The sequence below is a fragment of the Theobroma cacao genome, chromosome 2 (assembly GCF_000208745.1).
Source record: "Theobroma cacao cultivar B97-61/B2 chromosome 2, Criollo_cocoa_genome_V2, whole genome shotgun sequence".
Taxonomy (NCBI): Eukaryota; Viridiplantae; Streptophyta; class Magnoliopsida; order Malvales; family Malvaceae; genus Theobroma; species Theobroma cacao.
The window spans coordinates 20515626-20534512 of NC_030851.1; the positions used below are offsets into that span (position 1 = coordinate 20515626).

Here is an 18887-nt window from a genome sequence, read left to right on the forward strand (position 1 = left end):
ATATATATATATATATATATATATATATATATATATATATATATATATTGGGTGAGGGCTGATCATGCATCAAATACAAATAAAACTCAATGAAAATAAATTTAAAAAATTAAATTACGCCTCACCCTCCTAGAATCTCTTTCATGCCAAATTGAGTATAGAATTAAATTAAAAATAAAATATATATGATCATATCAAGTTTACCTAAATAACAACGGTTGATGAATCCTTTGTTAAATCACCAAATCAACCTTCAAAAAACTCAATGACCTCAACCCAGTTGTTGCAAACCAAAGCTATCTAAGGAATCCTTATGTAGCCCCTAATGGTGATCCACACTAATGAATTAGAAAATCTTCTTTAAGGATTGGGAGTGCTATGCCTTGACAATGTGCTAGCAAAGATGAGTTTCATAAACTCATAATCCACACAAAATTGTAGGGCTGAACACATAAAAGAAATCACGTGAATGAAAAGCTATTTTTTCTTCATACAAGGAGTGGCAAGGCAAAACGAATTTCTAATGTGTCGTTCTCTTAATTTTTTTGCCATTCTCTCTCATTTTGTTTGGAGGCTATAGTGTAATGCCCCTCTCATTTAAAAAAAAGGGGGGGCCCGACCAAGAGATAAGAAGAAAAGTCAATCGACAGAAAAAGGGAAGGAAAAAGACAAAAGAGAAGAAAGAAGAAAGAGGAAAAAAGAAGAAATAGGGGGGGCCAAGCCAAAAAGGAGAGAAGAAAGAAAAAGAGAAAAAAAAAGAGTGGGGACCGAAATGAGAGAAAAGAGAAAGGAAAGAAAAGGAAAGAGGGAGCAGCGACGTCTCAGGGAGAAGAAGAAGAGGGAAGAAAGAAGAAAGAACAAGAAAAAGAATGAAAGAAGGAGCAGCTGCAGAGGAGAAGAAAAAGAGGGAAGAAAGAAGAAAAAGAAAAAGAAGAAAAAGGAGAGAAGGAGCCGTGACAGAGGAGAATAAAAAAAAAAGGGAAGAAAGAAGAAAAAGAAAAATAAGAAGAAGAAGAGAAGGAGCAGCGGTAGAGGAGAAGAAAGAGAAGGAAGAAAGAAGAAAAAAAAAGAAAAAACAAGAGAGAATATTTAAGTACACGCATGAAATAATAACGAAGTAGCATCCCGTTATTGTGAGGTGAGTGGGTGCTAGATTTTAAAATTATTTCCCTATAATATATTATTTATGTTACTTTTGATAGTTGACAAAATTGTGGACAGTATGAGTTGGTAGAAAGCTTTAGGTTGTTTGTGTTTGTGACAAGGATTTTAAATCTATTTTTTTATAATATATATAAATATATATATATATTTACATGTTTTTAAATACGGGAAAATAAACCTTTGATTGGTTTTTCACTTCAAAATCATACCTTGCAAGTTTGTGTGATGTTTAGGCCAATGGCCTTTTGTATTAATTCATGGAATTTGAGGATAAATTATCTATTTCACTTAGCATGCTGATTTGGTAAATATACCATGCTTTGAGATACAATATACACAACATTGATTTGTGATTATATTGTTTACAAACTATTATGTTTTGCAAATGTTTCAAATTGCAATGATTTTCGATATTTGATTGTAAAGGGGGACCTAAAGCCCCGATTCATATTTGGTGACGTGGGCAGTTCCCACAAGTAGGCAAAAGGGGACCTGAAGCCCCGATTTATATATGGTGGTGTGGGCAGATTCCACGAGTAGGGAAAAAAGGGGACTTGAAGCCCCGATTTATATACGATGGCGTGGGCAGATCTCACGAGTAGGCAAAAATGGGGACTTGAAGCCCCGATTTATATATGGTGGCGTGGGCAGATCCCACGAGTAGAGAAAAAGGGGGACCTGAAGCCCTATTTTATATATGGTGGCATTGGTAGTTTCCCACGAGTAGGTGATGATGTTTGAGAGAGTAAGCCTAAGGGCTATATTAAATTTACCTAAGGATGATGTTCCCTTGTGAATTTTTATTTTACTATGCATGACATTAATACTTAAAATTTTTTATTTATTTAATGGCAAGTGAAATTTATTTATTCATTGGTGATCAGTTAATTCGCCTTTTTATTTTTGAAAATTTTTATTTTTCACTTATCATTGAATTTAATGATGATTGGATGTCGAGGTTGAAAGATTTTCTAGTGTCTTAAGTACAACTGTTTTCACACATGTTTACTTGGAAATTATTATTTTTAAGAATTGCAAGGTATAAAAACAAATCTCTTGGTTTTATGGAATGTATTTTCTATGCTTACTTAGGTTTATAAACATTCCACCTTTATGTTTGTTTCCCCTCTTCGCTTGCTCACGGGGTCGATGATGATCACTAAGTCTATGAGACTCACACCCCTCTTATTTTTCCTTTTTGCAGATAGAGATCAATCTAACGTGTAACTATCGGTGCATATGGACCACCGTAGAGTAGGTAAAAGGCATCTCCTAACCCTGTTCTGAGTTGCTCTGTTGTTTAGTGTTGTGTCAGAACAAAATTTGCTAAATGTTGAAAAATGTTGTCAACTCATAAACGTGAATTGTTATTATTTTGAATGGAGTAAATAGTAGTTTAATTTTTATATATTCGCTTACGCACGTGATTATATGTGTTTAATAAATCTAGCGAAAGTTTTAAATAAGGCTTGTTCGGGACTTAGCGAAAATTCTTTGGAAGTCTCAGACGCCGGTAGCGACCAAGGAAGCGATTGTTACATATAGCAAGGTATTTATACCGTGGATTAATTTTAAACCTTAATTACAAAGCTATTTTGTAATTACCAATTAATCCAATAATTTGATTAAACAATTTAATTAAGTCCTCAAGAAGCCCAAATAACTTAATTATTTAATTTAATCAATTAAGCTCGATAATTTAATTAATTAAGCACAACAATTTAATTAAACAATTTTAATCAATTAGGTCCAATGACTTAATTAAACAATTTTAATCAACTAGGCCCAATAACTTAATTAAACAATTTAATTAATTAGGCCCAATGACTTAATTAAGCAATTTTATTAATTAGGCACAACTTAATTAAACAATTTGAATCAAGTGCTTGAGTAGCTCATAACTTCTGATTTGATTAAGTGCAACTTAATCACCTCTCCCATTTTATTTTCAACATTCGTTTTAGGTGTGTTACCCATTAGGCTTCTAACATATTGGCAATGAACTCAATGTACAATTCTTAAGTTAAACTTAGAATTAGATAAATTTAAACTACTTTAAATGTAGCATTAATCAAGTCAACTACCTAGAGTTCATAGACCAAGATTAGGATCTAGCAATCATTCATGGCCACCGGAATGCTAAAAGAGTCAAGATGGTTTGACTCAACCTTTCAGTGATCAGCCGTTCAGTGTAATTCTTTCCTTCATCATATATTCTGGATATAATAAGAGCATAGAGCAGTGTTTACCCGCATTGATCTTTATATTCGTTCTTAAAGTTTGATCATCAACTTTATAAAGACTCATGAAACTCCTTTCAAAATCTTTAAGTCACCTTGGTCAAGGACTTCAATAAGTTAATATCAACCAAGAATAGTTAGGATATGTTCCCTGAATCACTTGAGGTGATGATTCATATCTTGACCACTTATTTGCCTTCACATGCTTCACGCTATACTCAAAAGCATCATGTTTTGGCATCCTTGGTTAGGCACCCGTAAAGATGAAATCAAAGCATAGCACTCCACACATAAGACAACTTGGTGTCTCAAGACTAGAAAGTATTTACACAACTGACACATGAAAAGTATTGCATAGACACTTGAGTGAAATACCGAATGCTTTTCTCATGACGGGTCAAGTTTAGTGAATTTGCTATCCTTAGCAAGCACCTATGTTCTAGTTTCAAGTATCTCTATACTTCAATTTATGAGATCGATTGCTTACTTTCAAAGTAAAAAACAGAGAATATACTAGTCTCTAAGCATCATTGATATCTTGTCTCAATGATACATTGACCAGGAACATTTTGAGACTATACTTTTATGCATAGGGATCTCATAACTGAAACCCATTACAATTCCTTCGCAAGGCATATTAATCTCATGAACTTCATCCAATTAGACTTATAACTCATTATAATTGATGTCTTATTGATGAAGGAAAACTTCTAATCATTCAATATGAATGATATTGTTGCATGATTGTAATCAAGCTTTAATAAATCCCAATTGGCTACAAGGCTCATCCCAACAATACACACACACACTAAAAGTATTTTACTATATGTATAATAGTAATTATATTCTTTATAAATGAACCCAATATATATAAAGTAAATAAATTAAAAGACATTACAAAGTAATTAATAGTAATAGTTTTATGAATTAATTTAATTAATTATGTTAGTTTGTCCTTAATTATATGAAATTAACAAAAATAACTAGGTTTCAAAACTATTCTAATCTCACAACTTCTCTTAAAGTTTGTATATTATAAGTTTGTATAAACAAAGATGTATATATTATAATTAATAATTTTACAAGTTATAATTCTTGTAATTTTAATATAAAATAGAAAGTAAATATATTTATATTTAAAGTATATATATAATAAAAGTATTAGTATATATATATAATATAGTAATTATATTCTTATAAATGAACCCAATATATATATAATGTATATATGAAAAAACATTTCAAGTTAATTAATAATCATAGTTTAATGAATTAATTTAATTAACTATATGGGTTTGTCTTTAGTTACATGAAATTAAAAAAATAGTTAGATTCCAAAACTATTCTAATATCAAAGACTCTCATTAAGTATATACATTATAAGTTATAATTTTTATAATGTTAATACAAAATAAAAAGTAAATATATTTATATTTGAAGTATATATATAATAGTAATTATATTCCTTTGTATTATGATATAAAATTCATATTTTAAACATAATTAATAATCTAATAATTTTTTAATTTAAATACATTAAGGTCACCACATTAATAATTTGAGTAATCATACTTTTAATATATTTGTCAGCTTTTAATAAATATATTAATGTTGATTATTTTTAATTTAATCATTTAAATAACAATAATATATATATGGGTATTGGAATCGGGTTCAGGGGTAAGTACCACGTAACCCGAATATTAACATAATCGGGTTTGAGTTGCGGGTATCCAAGGGGTAATACCCGAACCCTATCCGAACCTGACCGGGTAATGAAATCACTATCCGAATCCGTCTTAAACTCGATTATAGGGTACCCTAACCCTGTATAACCAGGTCGGATACCTGTAAGTATCTTATAATAGGGTACCTATTGCCATCCCTAGTTGTGTGGTAGATGGTGCTTTTGGGGACTTTAATACAAGGGAAAAATATGAAGTTTATCCTTTAGAAATAAAGAATTGTCATTTTGAAGATAAAATCATCAAATAATCCAAAATAAATAAATAAAAATTACCCTACCTAAAGAATGAATAAGTTTATTCAATTTTTGTGATTTCAACCAAATGTATTCTTATTCATTTGGACTTTATCTAGGTTGATCAACATTATATAATGTTGATTGACACTTCAAAGTAAAAAAGGTAAGAAAGTTCCAAAATGGCCCAAATTTGTATTTCTTCAAATAATTTTGGTCAATTCATGTTAGGGAGTGTGGCTTGATCCTCTTCCTTGAATTTTTTATGATAATTACCCTTTACTCCAGAAAAATTAGACTTTTTAAGATGCAAATTTTGTGTTTACATCCGCGATGGTGAGGTGGTAATTTTCCATCAAAACCAAGGCTTAATTGATTGTAAATATAAATGTTAAAAGGCTCAATACACGAAGATAGGTGCTTATTTCCTAAACGTACTTGACAAAGCTTAACTGTATTAAACTGTGTGTCGAAAGAATCAAACTTTTCAATAAGGTCAAAATTATTTTAAATTATAAAAAACTGCCACATTTCTCCTATTTATTTATTCCAAAAGAGCCATCGACGTTTCTGGAACCGATTTCCCAAAGTCAAGCCCTAGTCTCTCTTCCATCGTCTGCATTCCTTTCCCTCCCCCCTTGTCAGAATCTCCCATTGTTCAGGTACGCGTGCTTTCGCCTCTTCTTGGGAGTTTTTCATTTCATTTAATCAGTTAGTTTTCTTTGGTATGATGAATTTATATCGATTTTAGTTTTTTAATGATAGTTTGGTCTTCTCATCGTATCCTTGGTTGTGAGGTGTTTTTGTTCTTCTCGGCTTTCTTTTATTTATTTTTGGTAATTTCCTGCTAAGTTACTGTTTTCCTTTGTCTGATTGACTGGGTTTTTTTTTTCTTTCTTTTTCTTCAGATTTTTCTTTGGAGAACTTGCCGATAATTTAGGTTCTGAGGTTTTCCCATATTGCACATAAGGTAGGAATCTGCATCCAATTTCTATTTCCTCACCGTTTTCGTTTTATTTCTTTAATCCCAGTGTTTGTATTGCTACAGGCTTATGTTTACAATGCAATTCTAGAAAGATTTTTAAAAGAAAACTTTACCAAGAATTCATATATTCTTTCAACATGTATATGCTTACAACTTAGAGTTTTAGGTAAGGAATTCTTTAATTTTCAACAAAGATTTCATCTAACATGTTAACTTAAAATTGTTTGAAAAAATCGCAAGGATTTTGTTTAGCCATACAAGTACTGATAATTTAGTAGACACTATTTCAAAGATGACCATTTTGAATGGCCTGTCGAAGAATTTTTTAGTTCATTAACAAAATGAGGGGTTCTAATGGTTGCAATGCTAGGAAAACTATTTTAAATATCCTTTATCTTATTCTCTTTGCAAGTGTGGTTTTATGTTGTAAACAATTGTAGTAAGCATCTTGCATATCACGCTTTCTTGAGCAAAAGGAATTTAAGATTATATTCTGCTATGTTGATTCTATCAGATGATGGAAAAGCTAACATTTTGTTTTCTCTTCTGTGAGATGTACTTCCGACCATCATCATACCGAAATGCAGTTATTGAGTTAGTTTTCTTTTATAAATGGACTGCAAGAAGTTTATTCAATTGGTTGAGGAGAAAAAGAAGAGAGCTTTGGAGAAAAAAGAAGCCCTTTTGAAATGGGAACAGAAGCTAGAAGTTGCTGCAAAGGCAAAGGCAGATGCTGAGGCAAAAAAGGAGAGGTCAAAGAGTGTAAAGCACAAAAGGTCTGTTTCTGAATCTGATACTGATCCTGAGAGCCACAGTAGTTATGGACGAAGAAAAAGGAGGAGGAGAACCCACAAAAAGCATCAGAAGCATTCTCACTATGATTCAGGTGAGTGTGAGAAGAAAGAGGACAAGAAGTCAAACCGAAAGCTGAAGAGACGATCATCATCAGGCTCTAGTGATGATAGCAGTGATGAATGTGATAGTGGTTATGAAGAAGCAAGGAGGAAAATGCGGAGCCAAAGAAGATGGAAGTGTCATGATTCAAGATCAGATTTAGAATCTTTTGATTCTTCAAATGATGACAATGATGATATAGTCAAAAGAAGTCATGTAAAGCACCACATATGCCGTCGGGGTTCAGAGGCTAATGATTCATATACTTCAAGTGGTGAGGATGATAATAGAATTTGGAAGAGAAGTCATGCTACACGCCACAAATGCCATCAGCCCTCAGAGTCTAGTGCTTCAGAATCTTCAAGTGATGAAGTTGATGGTGCACCAAGAAGGAAAAGCTATGCAAAATGCCATAAGCGTCGTCATAGTGTTAACCGTAGATCCCTAGATTCTGATGATGAGAGAGGTTATCGAAGGAGTCGATCTTCAGGAAAGTCATCAGATGATGGTCATGAGTCCAGGCATAAGAAAAGTGGTCATCACCCTTAGCGTCACCATCACTATCACAAACATCAACTGCAGTCTTATGAGAAAAATCTACATCAGCAGTCTAAAGTGAAGAATCAAGTGTTTGAGAATTCAGCTGAACCAAATGGAAAGAATCATGAAGATCTCGAATGTTGAGAAACGCCAAAAGAGAACGAGAAAAATATTGCTCATGATCATCAAAATTGATAGATAGAACCCCGTTCTAATTTTTGACTAGTAGTCTATTAGTTGATTGGTTGCATATGTTAGAAATGGTTTTACCTAGACTACAGTTACAGTTACCTTTTTATTGGTGATGAAATTTGTGGAAGACTTTGTGAAATTTCTTTGTGGTCAGGTCTTACATTTTAAGTGTCTGCTCTATTCAAAGGTTGATTCGGAAGTTTAACTAAATTTATCTTTACAAATTGTATGCGGTGGTAGTCACCGACTCATTAAGACTCTGTATGGGTTTGTAAATGCGATTCTTTGTAGTGCCAGCAGTTTGGATGGCACTTCTTAGTCACAGTTGGTTAAAAACTTACAAGCGAACCCCAACAAATAAGAGCCAAAAAGAAAACGAGGTTTGGAATGACGTCGGATGCAGCCTTCTATTGTTTTAACAAAAAGACTTGCATACGAGGTAGTGTTGACTGGTCGCTGATGAAAATCTCAAACTAACGAAATTGATACAATTGATGTTGCACTTGACAATTTTGCATGCAGCATGTAAATACGACATAAAGATAAACTAATTTGGATTTAGAATAATAGTGTTTCATATATTAATTGTGTTGATAGTGATACGTTCAAAACATGAAATTTCGTTTTCGTTTTACTCATGTAAGATTTGTTTAACTTGTTTAGTTCATTGTGTTACTGTGTCAACTTGTATAACTAATTTACTTGTTTAGTTAATTGTGTTATTGTGTCAACTTATATAACTTATTTACTTATTTAATTAATCGTGTTATCACTGTCCATCCGCATAACTCATATATGACCTATATAAGAAATTCATGCAAATTTTATTCAATTTTATTAATATTTTGTTTCAATTTGTAAATGGATTTCATTGTGTGGTATATGTGGTAGTCGATAGGGGTGAGCAAATGTAAATCGAATCGAATAATCGAACTGAACCGAAATGAGTTCGGTTAGTTCAGTTTTTTGAATACTTCGATTAGAATAGTTTTGATTATTAAAATTAATTCAGTTCGGTTTCGGATAGAAAAATTTATAACCAAGCTAACCGAACTAATTGAACTTAAGTAAGCGTATTATTGAGATTTTACATGAAAAATAAATCCTAAACCTAATCTCTTCTCCTCTTTAGTTCCTTTTTTATTATATGAGTATCCATCTTTTTTATTATAATTTTTTATTATCTTTTTTAATATATTTTGTAATATTGATTTATTAAAAAAATATAGTATAAATAAATATATACAAAATAAAATTATCAAGTTCGATTTTTGAAAACTGAACCAAACTAATCGAATTAGTTCAATTTCGGTTAGTTCGGTTCAGTTTCGGTTATTTTTAAATATGAGTTTAGTTAATTTGATTATTAAATAGCTAAAACCGAACTAACCAAAATAATAGTTTGCATACCCCTACTAGTGGAGAGGGAGTCTTTAATTTTGACTTTTAGTGTTTTATTATGTTGATAGATTATGGATATTATTTGGAACTTATTATGGTTCTCTTTTGTTGATATTGATGTTGATGTTGATGTTGATTGATTTTTCACATGCTTCATAGATATTATTGTTCTTTTATAATTATTTTATTGATTATGTACCTTTCAATTACATTTTTATTTATATACCATTTTTATTAAGATATTTCAAAATTTGTTCTCTAATAATTGTATTATTATTTATCATCAGATTTGTAACTATATATGATCAAATTACATACTATATTATTCTATATAATAAAAAGTGATATTTATCATATTTAGTCAATTCTATATTTATTTGTTATAAAAATACTTAATCTGCTATTTTATATAATAAAAAAAGTTAGTAATATCAAGCTGTTGTTCTACCTAATTCCATAACTTGTCTTCAACCAATTAACTAATTTAACTGATCATCTATTGGTGTAATATTTCGACAAATCCTATGTCTTAACCAAGACAATGCCTTGCTGTAGACAACAATAGACATGTCTTAATTATGAGGCATTATGGTGGTTTTGTTAGAAATGACATGATTAGAGCATCAACGCAGTGGAATAACAAAAATTGAAATAAAATAAAAACCATGTCTTCTACCTTTGGATCATCTTGGTTGTTTAAGCATCATACAAAATCAAAAAAAAGTTTTACCTTTCCAAGTGATATCATAATCAAATGGATTCCTTTCGATGACAAAACGTGAATACTTTTTGTGTGAAAGAATCCCAGCCACTAAATCGCTTGCCTCTAATGATGCACACACGATTGCAATAGATCCTTCTCAATGAGAGAACTTTATGCCATAGGCTTGTGCTAAAAAAGTGGACAATGATTTGTCCTCTTTTCTTCTTTGATTTCCACTAAAGAATCAAAGGAAAAGTTTTCAAGAAAACTTCTCAAGAGTGGCGGCAGTCAAGAGAAAAATATTTTTTTTTTGTTTTTTCTTTTTTTTTCTCTCTAGAAAAGAGTGGCTATAATGTGATATTTATATATAGGTTTAACTTATTAAAATTTGCAAAATAAGTCCTTAATATTATGACAATTATAATATTTAACCAATACTTAATTAAACTTTTTTAATTAGGTCCATAGTAGTTAAAAGCTAGAATTTGATTAAGTCTAACTTAAATCATCACTCTCTCAATTTAATCTAAATTGCAACCTTTGTGCGTGATCCATTAGGTTCCTAACATGTTGGCAATGGAATTGAATTACAATATTATTAATTAATTAATTTAAATGAGTTATATTCAATTTTAAGTTAACTAATTGAATTCCATAGACCATGATTGGCATCTAGCAATGCATCATGGCCACCCAATTGTTAGGAGAGTCAAAGGATTCTTTGACAATCTTTTATTGTACAGCTTTTCAGTGTAATTCATTCCCTCATCATATATCCCGAAGATGATAAGAGTTTGGTGCAGTGCCTACTCTTATTGACCTCCATATTTATTCCTACAGTTAGATCATTAGCTTTATGGAGACTTATGAAACTCATTTCATAATCTCCTAATCACCTTGGCCAAGGATTTGATTAAGCTAATGTCAACCAAGAGCTAATGAGATATTTCCCTTTGAATCACTTGGGGTGATGATTCCTATCTTGACTACTCATTTGCCTTCATATGCTTCATACTATACCCAAAAACATCTTATTTTGGCATCCTTGATTAGGCACCCGTAGGGATGAAATCGAAGCATAGTACTCCACATACAAGACAAACTAGTGTCTCAAGTCTAAAGAGTAGTTACACAACTGACACATGAGAAGTATTGCATAGACACTTGAGTGAGGTACCAAATGCACTTCTCATGGTAGGTCATGTTCAGTGAACTCACTTTCCCATAACAAGCACCTACATGCTAGTTTCAAGTAGTTGTATACTTCAACTTATGAGAGCGATTGTTTACTTCACAAGTAAGGAACATAACATATGCTGATCTTTGAGCATTATTAATGGCCTGTCTTAATAATACAATGATAACAAACTTTTAGGAACAATGCTTTGATGCATAAGGATCTCATACTTGTATCCTAATACAATTCCTTTGCAAGGCATATATAGTTCCATGGGCTTTATCTACATAAGTACAAAAAATAATTAAGTCATAAACTTATGGATAATGAACTACCTCAATGTTATTATGAATAACAAAATGTCATACATGAATATCTCAAAATTGCAATTCCCATACAACCACAGATTGGCTTGTAGGGCTTATACTAACAATCTCCCACTAGCATTAAAGCCAATCGCTTATGTATCTAATACCAATGTTCTCAACATGACGATTATGCTTTTTTTGGGATAGTACTTTAGTGGGAGGATTAACAGTATTATCCTCAGTGGGTATACGCCTATGCAATTGTCTCATCCTCCAATGATCTTCCTGATCACATGGTAATGCCGTAATACATGTTTGGATTTTTGATGAGACCTTGGTTTCTTTGCTTGTGCAATGGCTCCATTGTTTTCACAATACAAAGGTATTGGATCAACAATGCTAGGAACGACATTTAATTTAGTAATGAACTTCTTAATCCAAACTGCCTCTTTCGCTACCTCAGATGCAGAGATGTATTCGGCCTAGGTTGTAGAATCCATAGTCGTCTCTTGTTCGGAACTCTTCCAACTCACTTCACCTCCATTGAGTGTGAACACATATCCACTTTGCGACTTGCTATCATCTTTGTTTGTTTGAAAGCTTGCATCCGTATAACCCTTAACTTGGACTTCACCTCCTCCATAAACCAGAAATACATCCTTAGTTCTTCGTAAGCACTTTAGGATGCTTTTCACAGCTATCCAGTGACCTTCACTAAGATTAGCTTGGTATCTACTCGTGACACTTAGAGCATAAGATACATCTGGCCTAATGTAAAGTATCACATACATGATAGATCCTATTTCTGAAGCATATGGGATCTTATCCATGTAATTTCTCTCCTCTTTATTCTTTGGACACATGTCCTTGGAGAGATAAATGCCTTGTGACATAGGCAACTGTTCTCTCTTGGACTCCATCGTGCTAAACCTTTTTAGCACCTTGTCTATGTATATGGATTGGGAGAGACCTAACAACCTTTTAGATCTATCTCTCTAGATCTTTATTCTAATAATGTAGGTTGCTTCTCCCAAATCCTTCATGGAGAATTGCTTGGATAGCCAAATTTTTGTAGATTGCAGCAATGGTATATCATTTCCTATGAGCAATATGTCATCAACATAGAGCATTAAGAAAATTATGGCATTCCCACTAGCCTTTTTATAGACACATGGTTCATCCTCATTATTGATGAAGTCAAACCCTTTTACAGCTTCATCAAAACAGATGTTCCTACTCCGAGAAGCTTGCTTAAGTCCATAAATGGACTTTTGAAGCTTGCACACCTTATTAGCATTAGCAATGGATATAAAACCTTCAGGTTGTGCCATGTACACTTCCTATTGCAAGTTTTCATTAAAGAAAGCAATTTTTACATTCATTTGCCATATTTCATAATCATGGTATGTAGCATTTCAAGCAAAATCCTAATGGATTTAAGCATAGCAACTAGTGAAAAGTTTCTTCAAAGTCAATACCTTGTCTTTGTTTGTAACCTTTTGCTACCAATCTAGCTTTAAAGGTTTGCACTTTGCCATCTACATCAGTCTTTCTCTTAAAGAATCACTTGCACCTAATGGGTTTTATCCTTTTAGGTGGATCCGTTAGTATCCATGGCATCCATTTTAGATTTCATGGCTTTTAGCCATTTCTTAGAATCAATGTCCAACATCGCCTCCTCATAGGTTGTAGGCTCATCATTTATGGGCAATGTGTCCTTTTTTAAGAGAAATCCATATCGATCTAGAGCTTGACGTATTCTACTAGACCTTTTGAGTGGTTGTGTCTCTTGAGATTATGGTTGTACATCAAATGTCACAATCTTAAGCTCAAGTTCCAATGGAATGTCAATTTGTGGGTCTCGAACTTCTTCGAGTGCAAATTTACTCCCACTAGCCCTTTCATTTAAGAACTCTTTCTCAAGGAAAGTGGCATGCCTTGAGACAAACACCTTTTGCTTAGTGGGATTATAAAAATAAGATCCGTGTGTTTCTTTAGGATATGCCACAAAATTACTTTTGTCTGATCTCGCTTTTAACTTATCAGACATTGTACGCTTCACATAAGCAGTACATCCCCAAATCCTAGCATAAGACAAGTTGGGCGTTTTCCTACTCCATATTTCATATGATGTCTTATCAACTGATTTGGTGGGAAACTGGTTCAGTATATGAGCAGCAGTTTCTAGGGTATATCCCCAAAAAGATATAGGAACATTTACACGACTCATCATAGATCAAACTATGTCTAATAATGTTTGATTCCTTCTCTTAGACACCCCATTGTGCTGTGGAGTCCCTGGAAGAGTCCATTGTGTGAGAATCCCATTCTCTTTTAGATAATCTTGAAACTCTTGGCTAAGATATTCTCCTCATCCTTCAAATTTAAGAGTGAGAATACTCTTCCTAGTTTATTTCTCAACCTCTGCTCTGTATTCTTTGGACTTGTCAAAGGATTCAAATTTATATTTCATCAAATATACATAACCATAGCAAGAATGGTGATCTGTAAAGGTGATGAAGTAGGAGTATCCTCCTTTAGCATTAGTATTCATAGGACCACATACATCTGAATGTACAAGTTTTAGTAACACCCCAGCTCATTCACCCTTTTTGGTGAAAGGCGACTTGGTTATCTTACTCAGGAGACAACATTCACACGTTCCATAAGATTCATAATTAAATGGATTGATATAACCTTGTTTGTGTGACTTGGTTAAGCGAGTCTCATTGATGTGTCCAAACCTACAGTGCCAAATGTAGGATAGTTTTGGATCATCTTTCTTTGCTTTTTTGACCTTTATATTGAGTATGGGTCTCTTAGGATCAAGAATATAGAGACCATTCGAATGTGTCCCTACACCATAATGCATATCTCCCTTTGAGAAAGAATAACAATTACCCTTAATTTAAAATTCAATATCATCATATAATGCCAACTATGACACAACTATGATATTTTGAGATATGGAAGGAACATAATAGCAGTCTCTTAATTCCAAGATCAACCCAAAAGGTAAAGGTATGGTAATTGTCCCCACAGCAAGTGTAGCAACATTTGGTCCATTTCCTATTCTTAGGACCATCTCTCCCTTCGTTAATCTTCTACTCGTTTCTAGCACCTTCATGTCATTACATAAATGTGACTCACATCCAGTATCTAATACCCATGATGACGAATCAATAGTAGGTAAATTACTTCAATCATATACATGGTCAAAGGTGAAACTTCTACAAGTTTCTCATTTCTTTGACCTTGTCAAGAAGGCAAGGATATCTTCCTTAATGACATATATTCTTAATAGATATTTGAGAACGTTTCTCAACTTGATATACCAGTCAAAACATTTTGGCCCGAATTTCATGATGACATCAAGTATGCTAAGCAAAGTAATGTGTATTCGCATTCTAAGAACCTAGGCATTTAAAGAACGTTTATCAGTAATCATGTATTATAATCAATTAAAATGAGATAATAAATCTTAAATTGATTTCTCCCACTATTTTCTTCAAGATAATAACCCTCCATATCTTGCATAGCCCAATTTTCGAGCCGTTACTGGCGCATGGGGCCAATGAGCATAGCCCACTAGGTCCAAGCAAGCCTTTTCATGCAGTCCTGATCGTTATTTCAGCAGTTATTCCTAAAGTCACATTTCGTAACTCTCAACTATAAAATATTCAATGATATACTATGGCAATCAAACACTTACATTTATATCATCCAAAGTAATGTCACCTATTGCCAACTCATAGTGGCATCATCAATCAAAATATACATATATTGTTTATACTATAAATCTTAGTGATTTACATCATAAGTACGAATACATAGGCAAAAGACTCTTGGCTATCAGCAGAGTGACTTTGGGTGAAGGTACAACTACTGAATGCCATGGTACTTACCAAAAGACGAATACACGTGGACACCTCAATCTAGGTCCCAACTACCTTCGAATCTGAAAACATGAAGTTTAAAAGAGTGAGTATAAACCTAGTGAGTGAACATAGGAAGGGAACAAGCAAACGATATGGAAAGTTTTAGAAAACATGATGCACTTATGTAAAAAAAAACAATGCAATTTAGCTTAATTTCTTGTAAAGCCCCTTAATTCAACCTTTGATTATTTAATCCCTTAGGGTGAAGGATCTAGGATCAACAACGAAGTTGAAAAGAGTGGAAACTACAGTAAATATCCAAGCAAGACAAGCAAGATAGAGAATTTCTCACTGCTGCGAGAATACAATTTCGCTACAGTGAAAATCAAGGCTTGAAACCACCCAAGAGTTTCTTGCTGCAATGAAAATCAATTTGGAAGCAACTAACAATTTCAACATTCAACATTCATTGCAATCACATAATATTTTCTGTAACCTCTCTATGATATGTGTAAACATGTATACAACCACCGACTCATCAGCTCATGTGCACTCCCACACTACACATAGCTGGAATTATCATGTGCACTCCCACATCGCACAAAGCAATATCATCATATACATTCCCACACCACATCATCACCGGCATGTGCACTTCCACACCACACACCACCGGCACTGTCACTTGCACTCCCACACCGCACATGCACGGTTATAGTTATCGTACAACATTATCATTCAAGGCATAACATACATATCCACATAATATAGGAACACATGGTTTCATTATGTTACACATTTCAAAGCATAAAAACATTTCATTAAGGGCTTGTTCCCATGAACATTTTAAAGAAAAGACCAATAAAATATTTCAAGTGATTCAATCAAACACATATGCATTTATCCCAAAACATTTTAATGCAAGTTCACTCACCTATCTTTGTTGATTTTTTGATCAACTCCAACTTCGACTAATGCTCCAAATGGAGATGTGGGGTCTCGTTGGAACTTATCACACACAATAACATCACAACCAACCCAATTTACTTGAATATTATTCTAAGAGTTGTTTCCTAAATCAAACTTTACTAGTTATTCCTAACTAGTTTTCAATTACCATTTGACTAGTCATTAATCTGCACCATTTTAGTCACACTAGAAATAAATAAATATCCTTCAACAATAGAACAGCCCACAAATCTAATTATTGGCCATCATCAACAACTTAAAAATCAACCCTAACTTATTACTCACCTTGGTGAACTTGTAGTTTAATTCTTTAGTGAGAATTTAGGAGAGAAAATTCTTTTAAGGGTTTTCTCAAGCTATTTTGAAAAGTCTCCCTCTCTAAAATGTTCAGCTAGTGAGAGAAAGTGCATAGGAAAAACTTTTTGAGGGTTTTTGAGGTGAAAAAGTGAAAGAGAATGAAAAACCCTATGAAAAAGTGTACCGAAAACATGAGATTTGGGGTTACTATGAGAAGGTTATGGAGGTTTTAAGGGTGGCCTCCATGGAAGATGGAAATCTTGAAATGGAGAAGAAGGATGGGAAGAAGAAGAAGAAGCTGCTGAAAGTTAGGAGAAAGTGTTGGAACTTTAGATATTTATCTCTAAAGTTAGTCAAAGTTTCACGTAATTTACAAAAATACCCCTTTTTGTTCTTCTAGTGTAGTACTTTCATTTTGACAAAGATTTTGACCACATTCTGATCAGAACTGGGCAAAGTGGTATACATCAAAGTTGTAACGCTACCTCTGAGCTTTCTAATGATTTAAAAATCATGTCATTTGCACTTTTATAGTGCGAGATATGCTTGAAAAACCGAAACAAATGCAAATAGAGCAACAGTCCATTATGCACCTTACTCCACCAATTGAAATTATTTTTGATCCTACTCAGATAAAAACATAAAATAAATATAAATAATGTAAAACGAACATTGTTAACTTAAAATAAACATTTAAACATAAATTAAACTAAACTAATAAAAAAAAAAAATACCTAAATTCGATCCTAAATCTAGTCCAACTTACCCTAATTAGGTATTTAATCTCCCATTAAATATATGAATTTGATGTACTCATCAGTGTACCTCTAGTTACACATCTATGGAGGTCGAGATCTCACATTCTCCCCCACTAAAAGAAAATTCGGTCTCAGAATTTAAATCCAACTATAAAGTTGCGTACCTCTATGTATTAAAGAGGTGCGGATACTTTGTCTACATCTCTTCTTCAACTTCCCACGTTTCCTCTTCACTGGTGTGGTTTCGCCATAACACTTTAACTAAGGCTGCATCTTTTGAACGGAGCTTTTTGACTTGTCTATCAAGGATAACCACCTGTTGCTCCTCATAGGTTAAATCATCTCTCAACTGGATGGTTTCATACCATATTACATGAGATGGATCCGGGTTATACTTCTTAAGCATCGACACATGAAATACTGGATGGATATTCGAGAGGTCCGGTGGTAGTGCCAAACGGTATGCTACTGCTCCAACCTTGTCTAAGATCTCGAAGGGTCCTATATACCGAGGACTTAATATGCCCTTTTTAACGAACCTCATTAGCCCTTTTATTGGTGAGACCTTCAAAAATACATGGTCCCCCACATGAAACTCTAAGTCTCTCCGTCTGTTATCAGTATATGACTTTTGTCTACTTTGTGTTGATAACATCCTCTGTTGAATCATGCGTATCTTCTTGGTGGCGTCTTGCACCAACTCTGGCCCCAAGAGTTTTCTTTCTCCCACCTCTAGCCACCTAATGGGTGACCTGCACCTTCGCCCATATATTGCCTCAAATGGTGCTATCTGGATACTAGCTTGAAAGCTATAATTGTAAGCAAACTCCACTAAGGGTAAATACCGATCCCATCTGACCCCAAAGTCTATTACATATACCCTCAGCATATCTTCCAATGTTTGTATTGTTCATTCAGACTGTCCATCAGTCTAAGGGTGGAAAGCTGTGCTGAACTCCAACCTAGTACCCAAAGCCTCCTGAAACATTCCTCAGAACCTACTAGTGAACTGTGTCCCTCTGTCAGATACTATAGAAATGGGAATGCCATGCAGTTGTACTATTTCATCCACATAAACTTGAGCGTATTGGGCGGCCTAGTAAGTAGTCTTAACGAAAGAAAATGAGCTGACTTCGTTAACCGGTCTACTATAATCCAAATTGAGTTGTAGCCCCCACTACTTCGAGGCAAGCCCATTACAAAGTCTATTGCAACATGCTCCTACTTTCATTCGAGCACCGGTAATGGCTGTAGTAGCCTTGTGGGCCTTTGGTGCTTTCCTTAACCTGCTGACAAGCTAGGCATTTAGAAACAAACTCAGCTACATCTTTCTTAAGTCCTTCCCACCAGTATACCTCTCTTAAATCTTGATACATCTTTATGGCTTCTAGATGTACCAA

General features: G+C 33.6%; 1 protein-coding gene across 1 annotated transcript; it reads left to right on the forward strand.

Moving 5' to 3' along the window:
- LOC18609104 (uncharacterized G-patch domain protein DDB_G0278987) lies at positions 5923 to 8307 on the forward strand. Its single transcript, XM_007044085.2, has 3 exons — positions 5923 to 6047; positions 6294 to 6355; positions 6924 to 8307. The coding sequence occupies exon 3, from the start codon at positions 6983 to 6985 to the stop codon at positions 7811 to 7813; it is 831 nt and encodes a 276-aa protein (XP_007044147.2). The 5' UTR covers positions 5923 to 6047; positions 6294 to 6355; positions 6924 to 6982; the 3' UTR covers positions 7814 to 8307.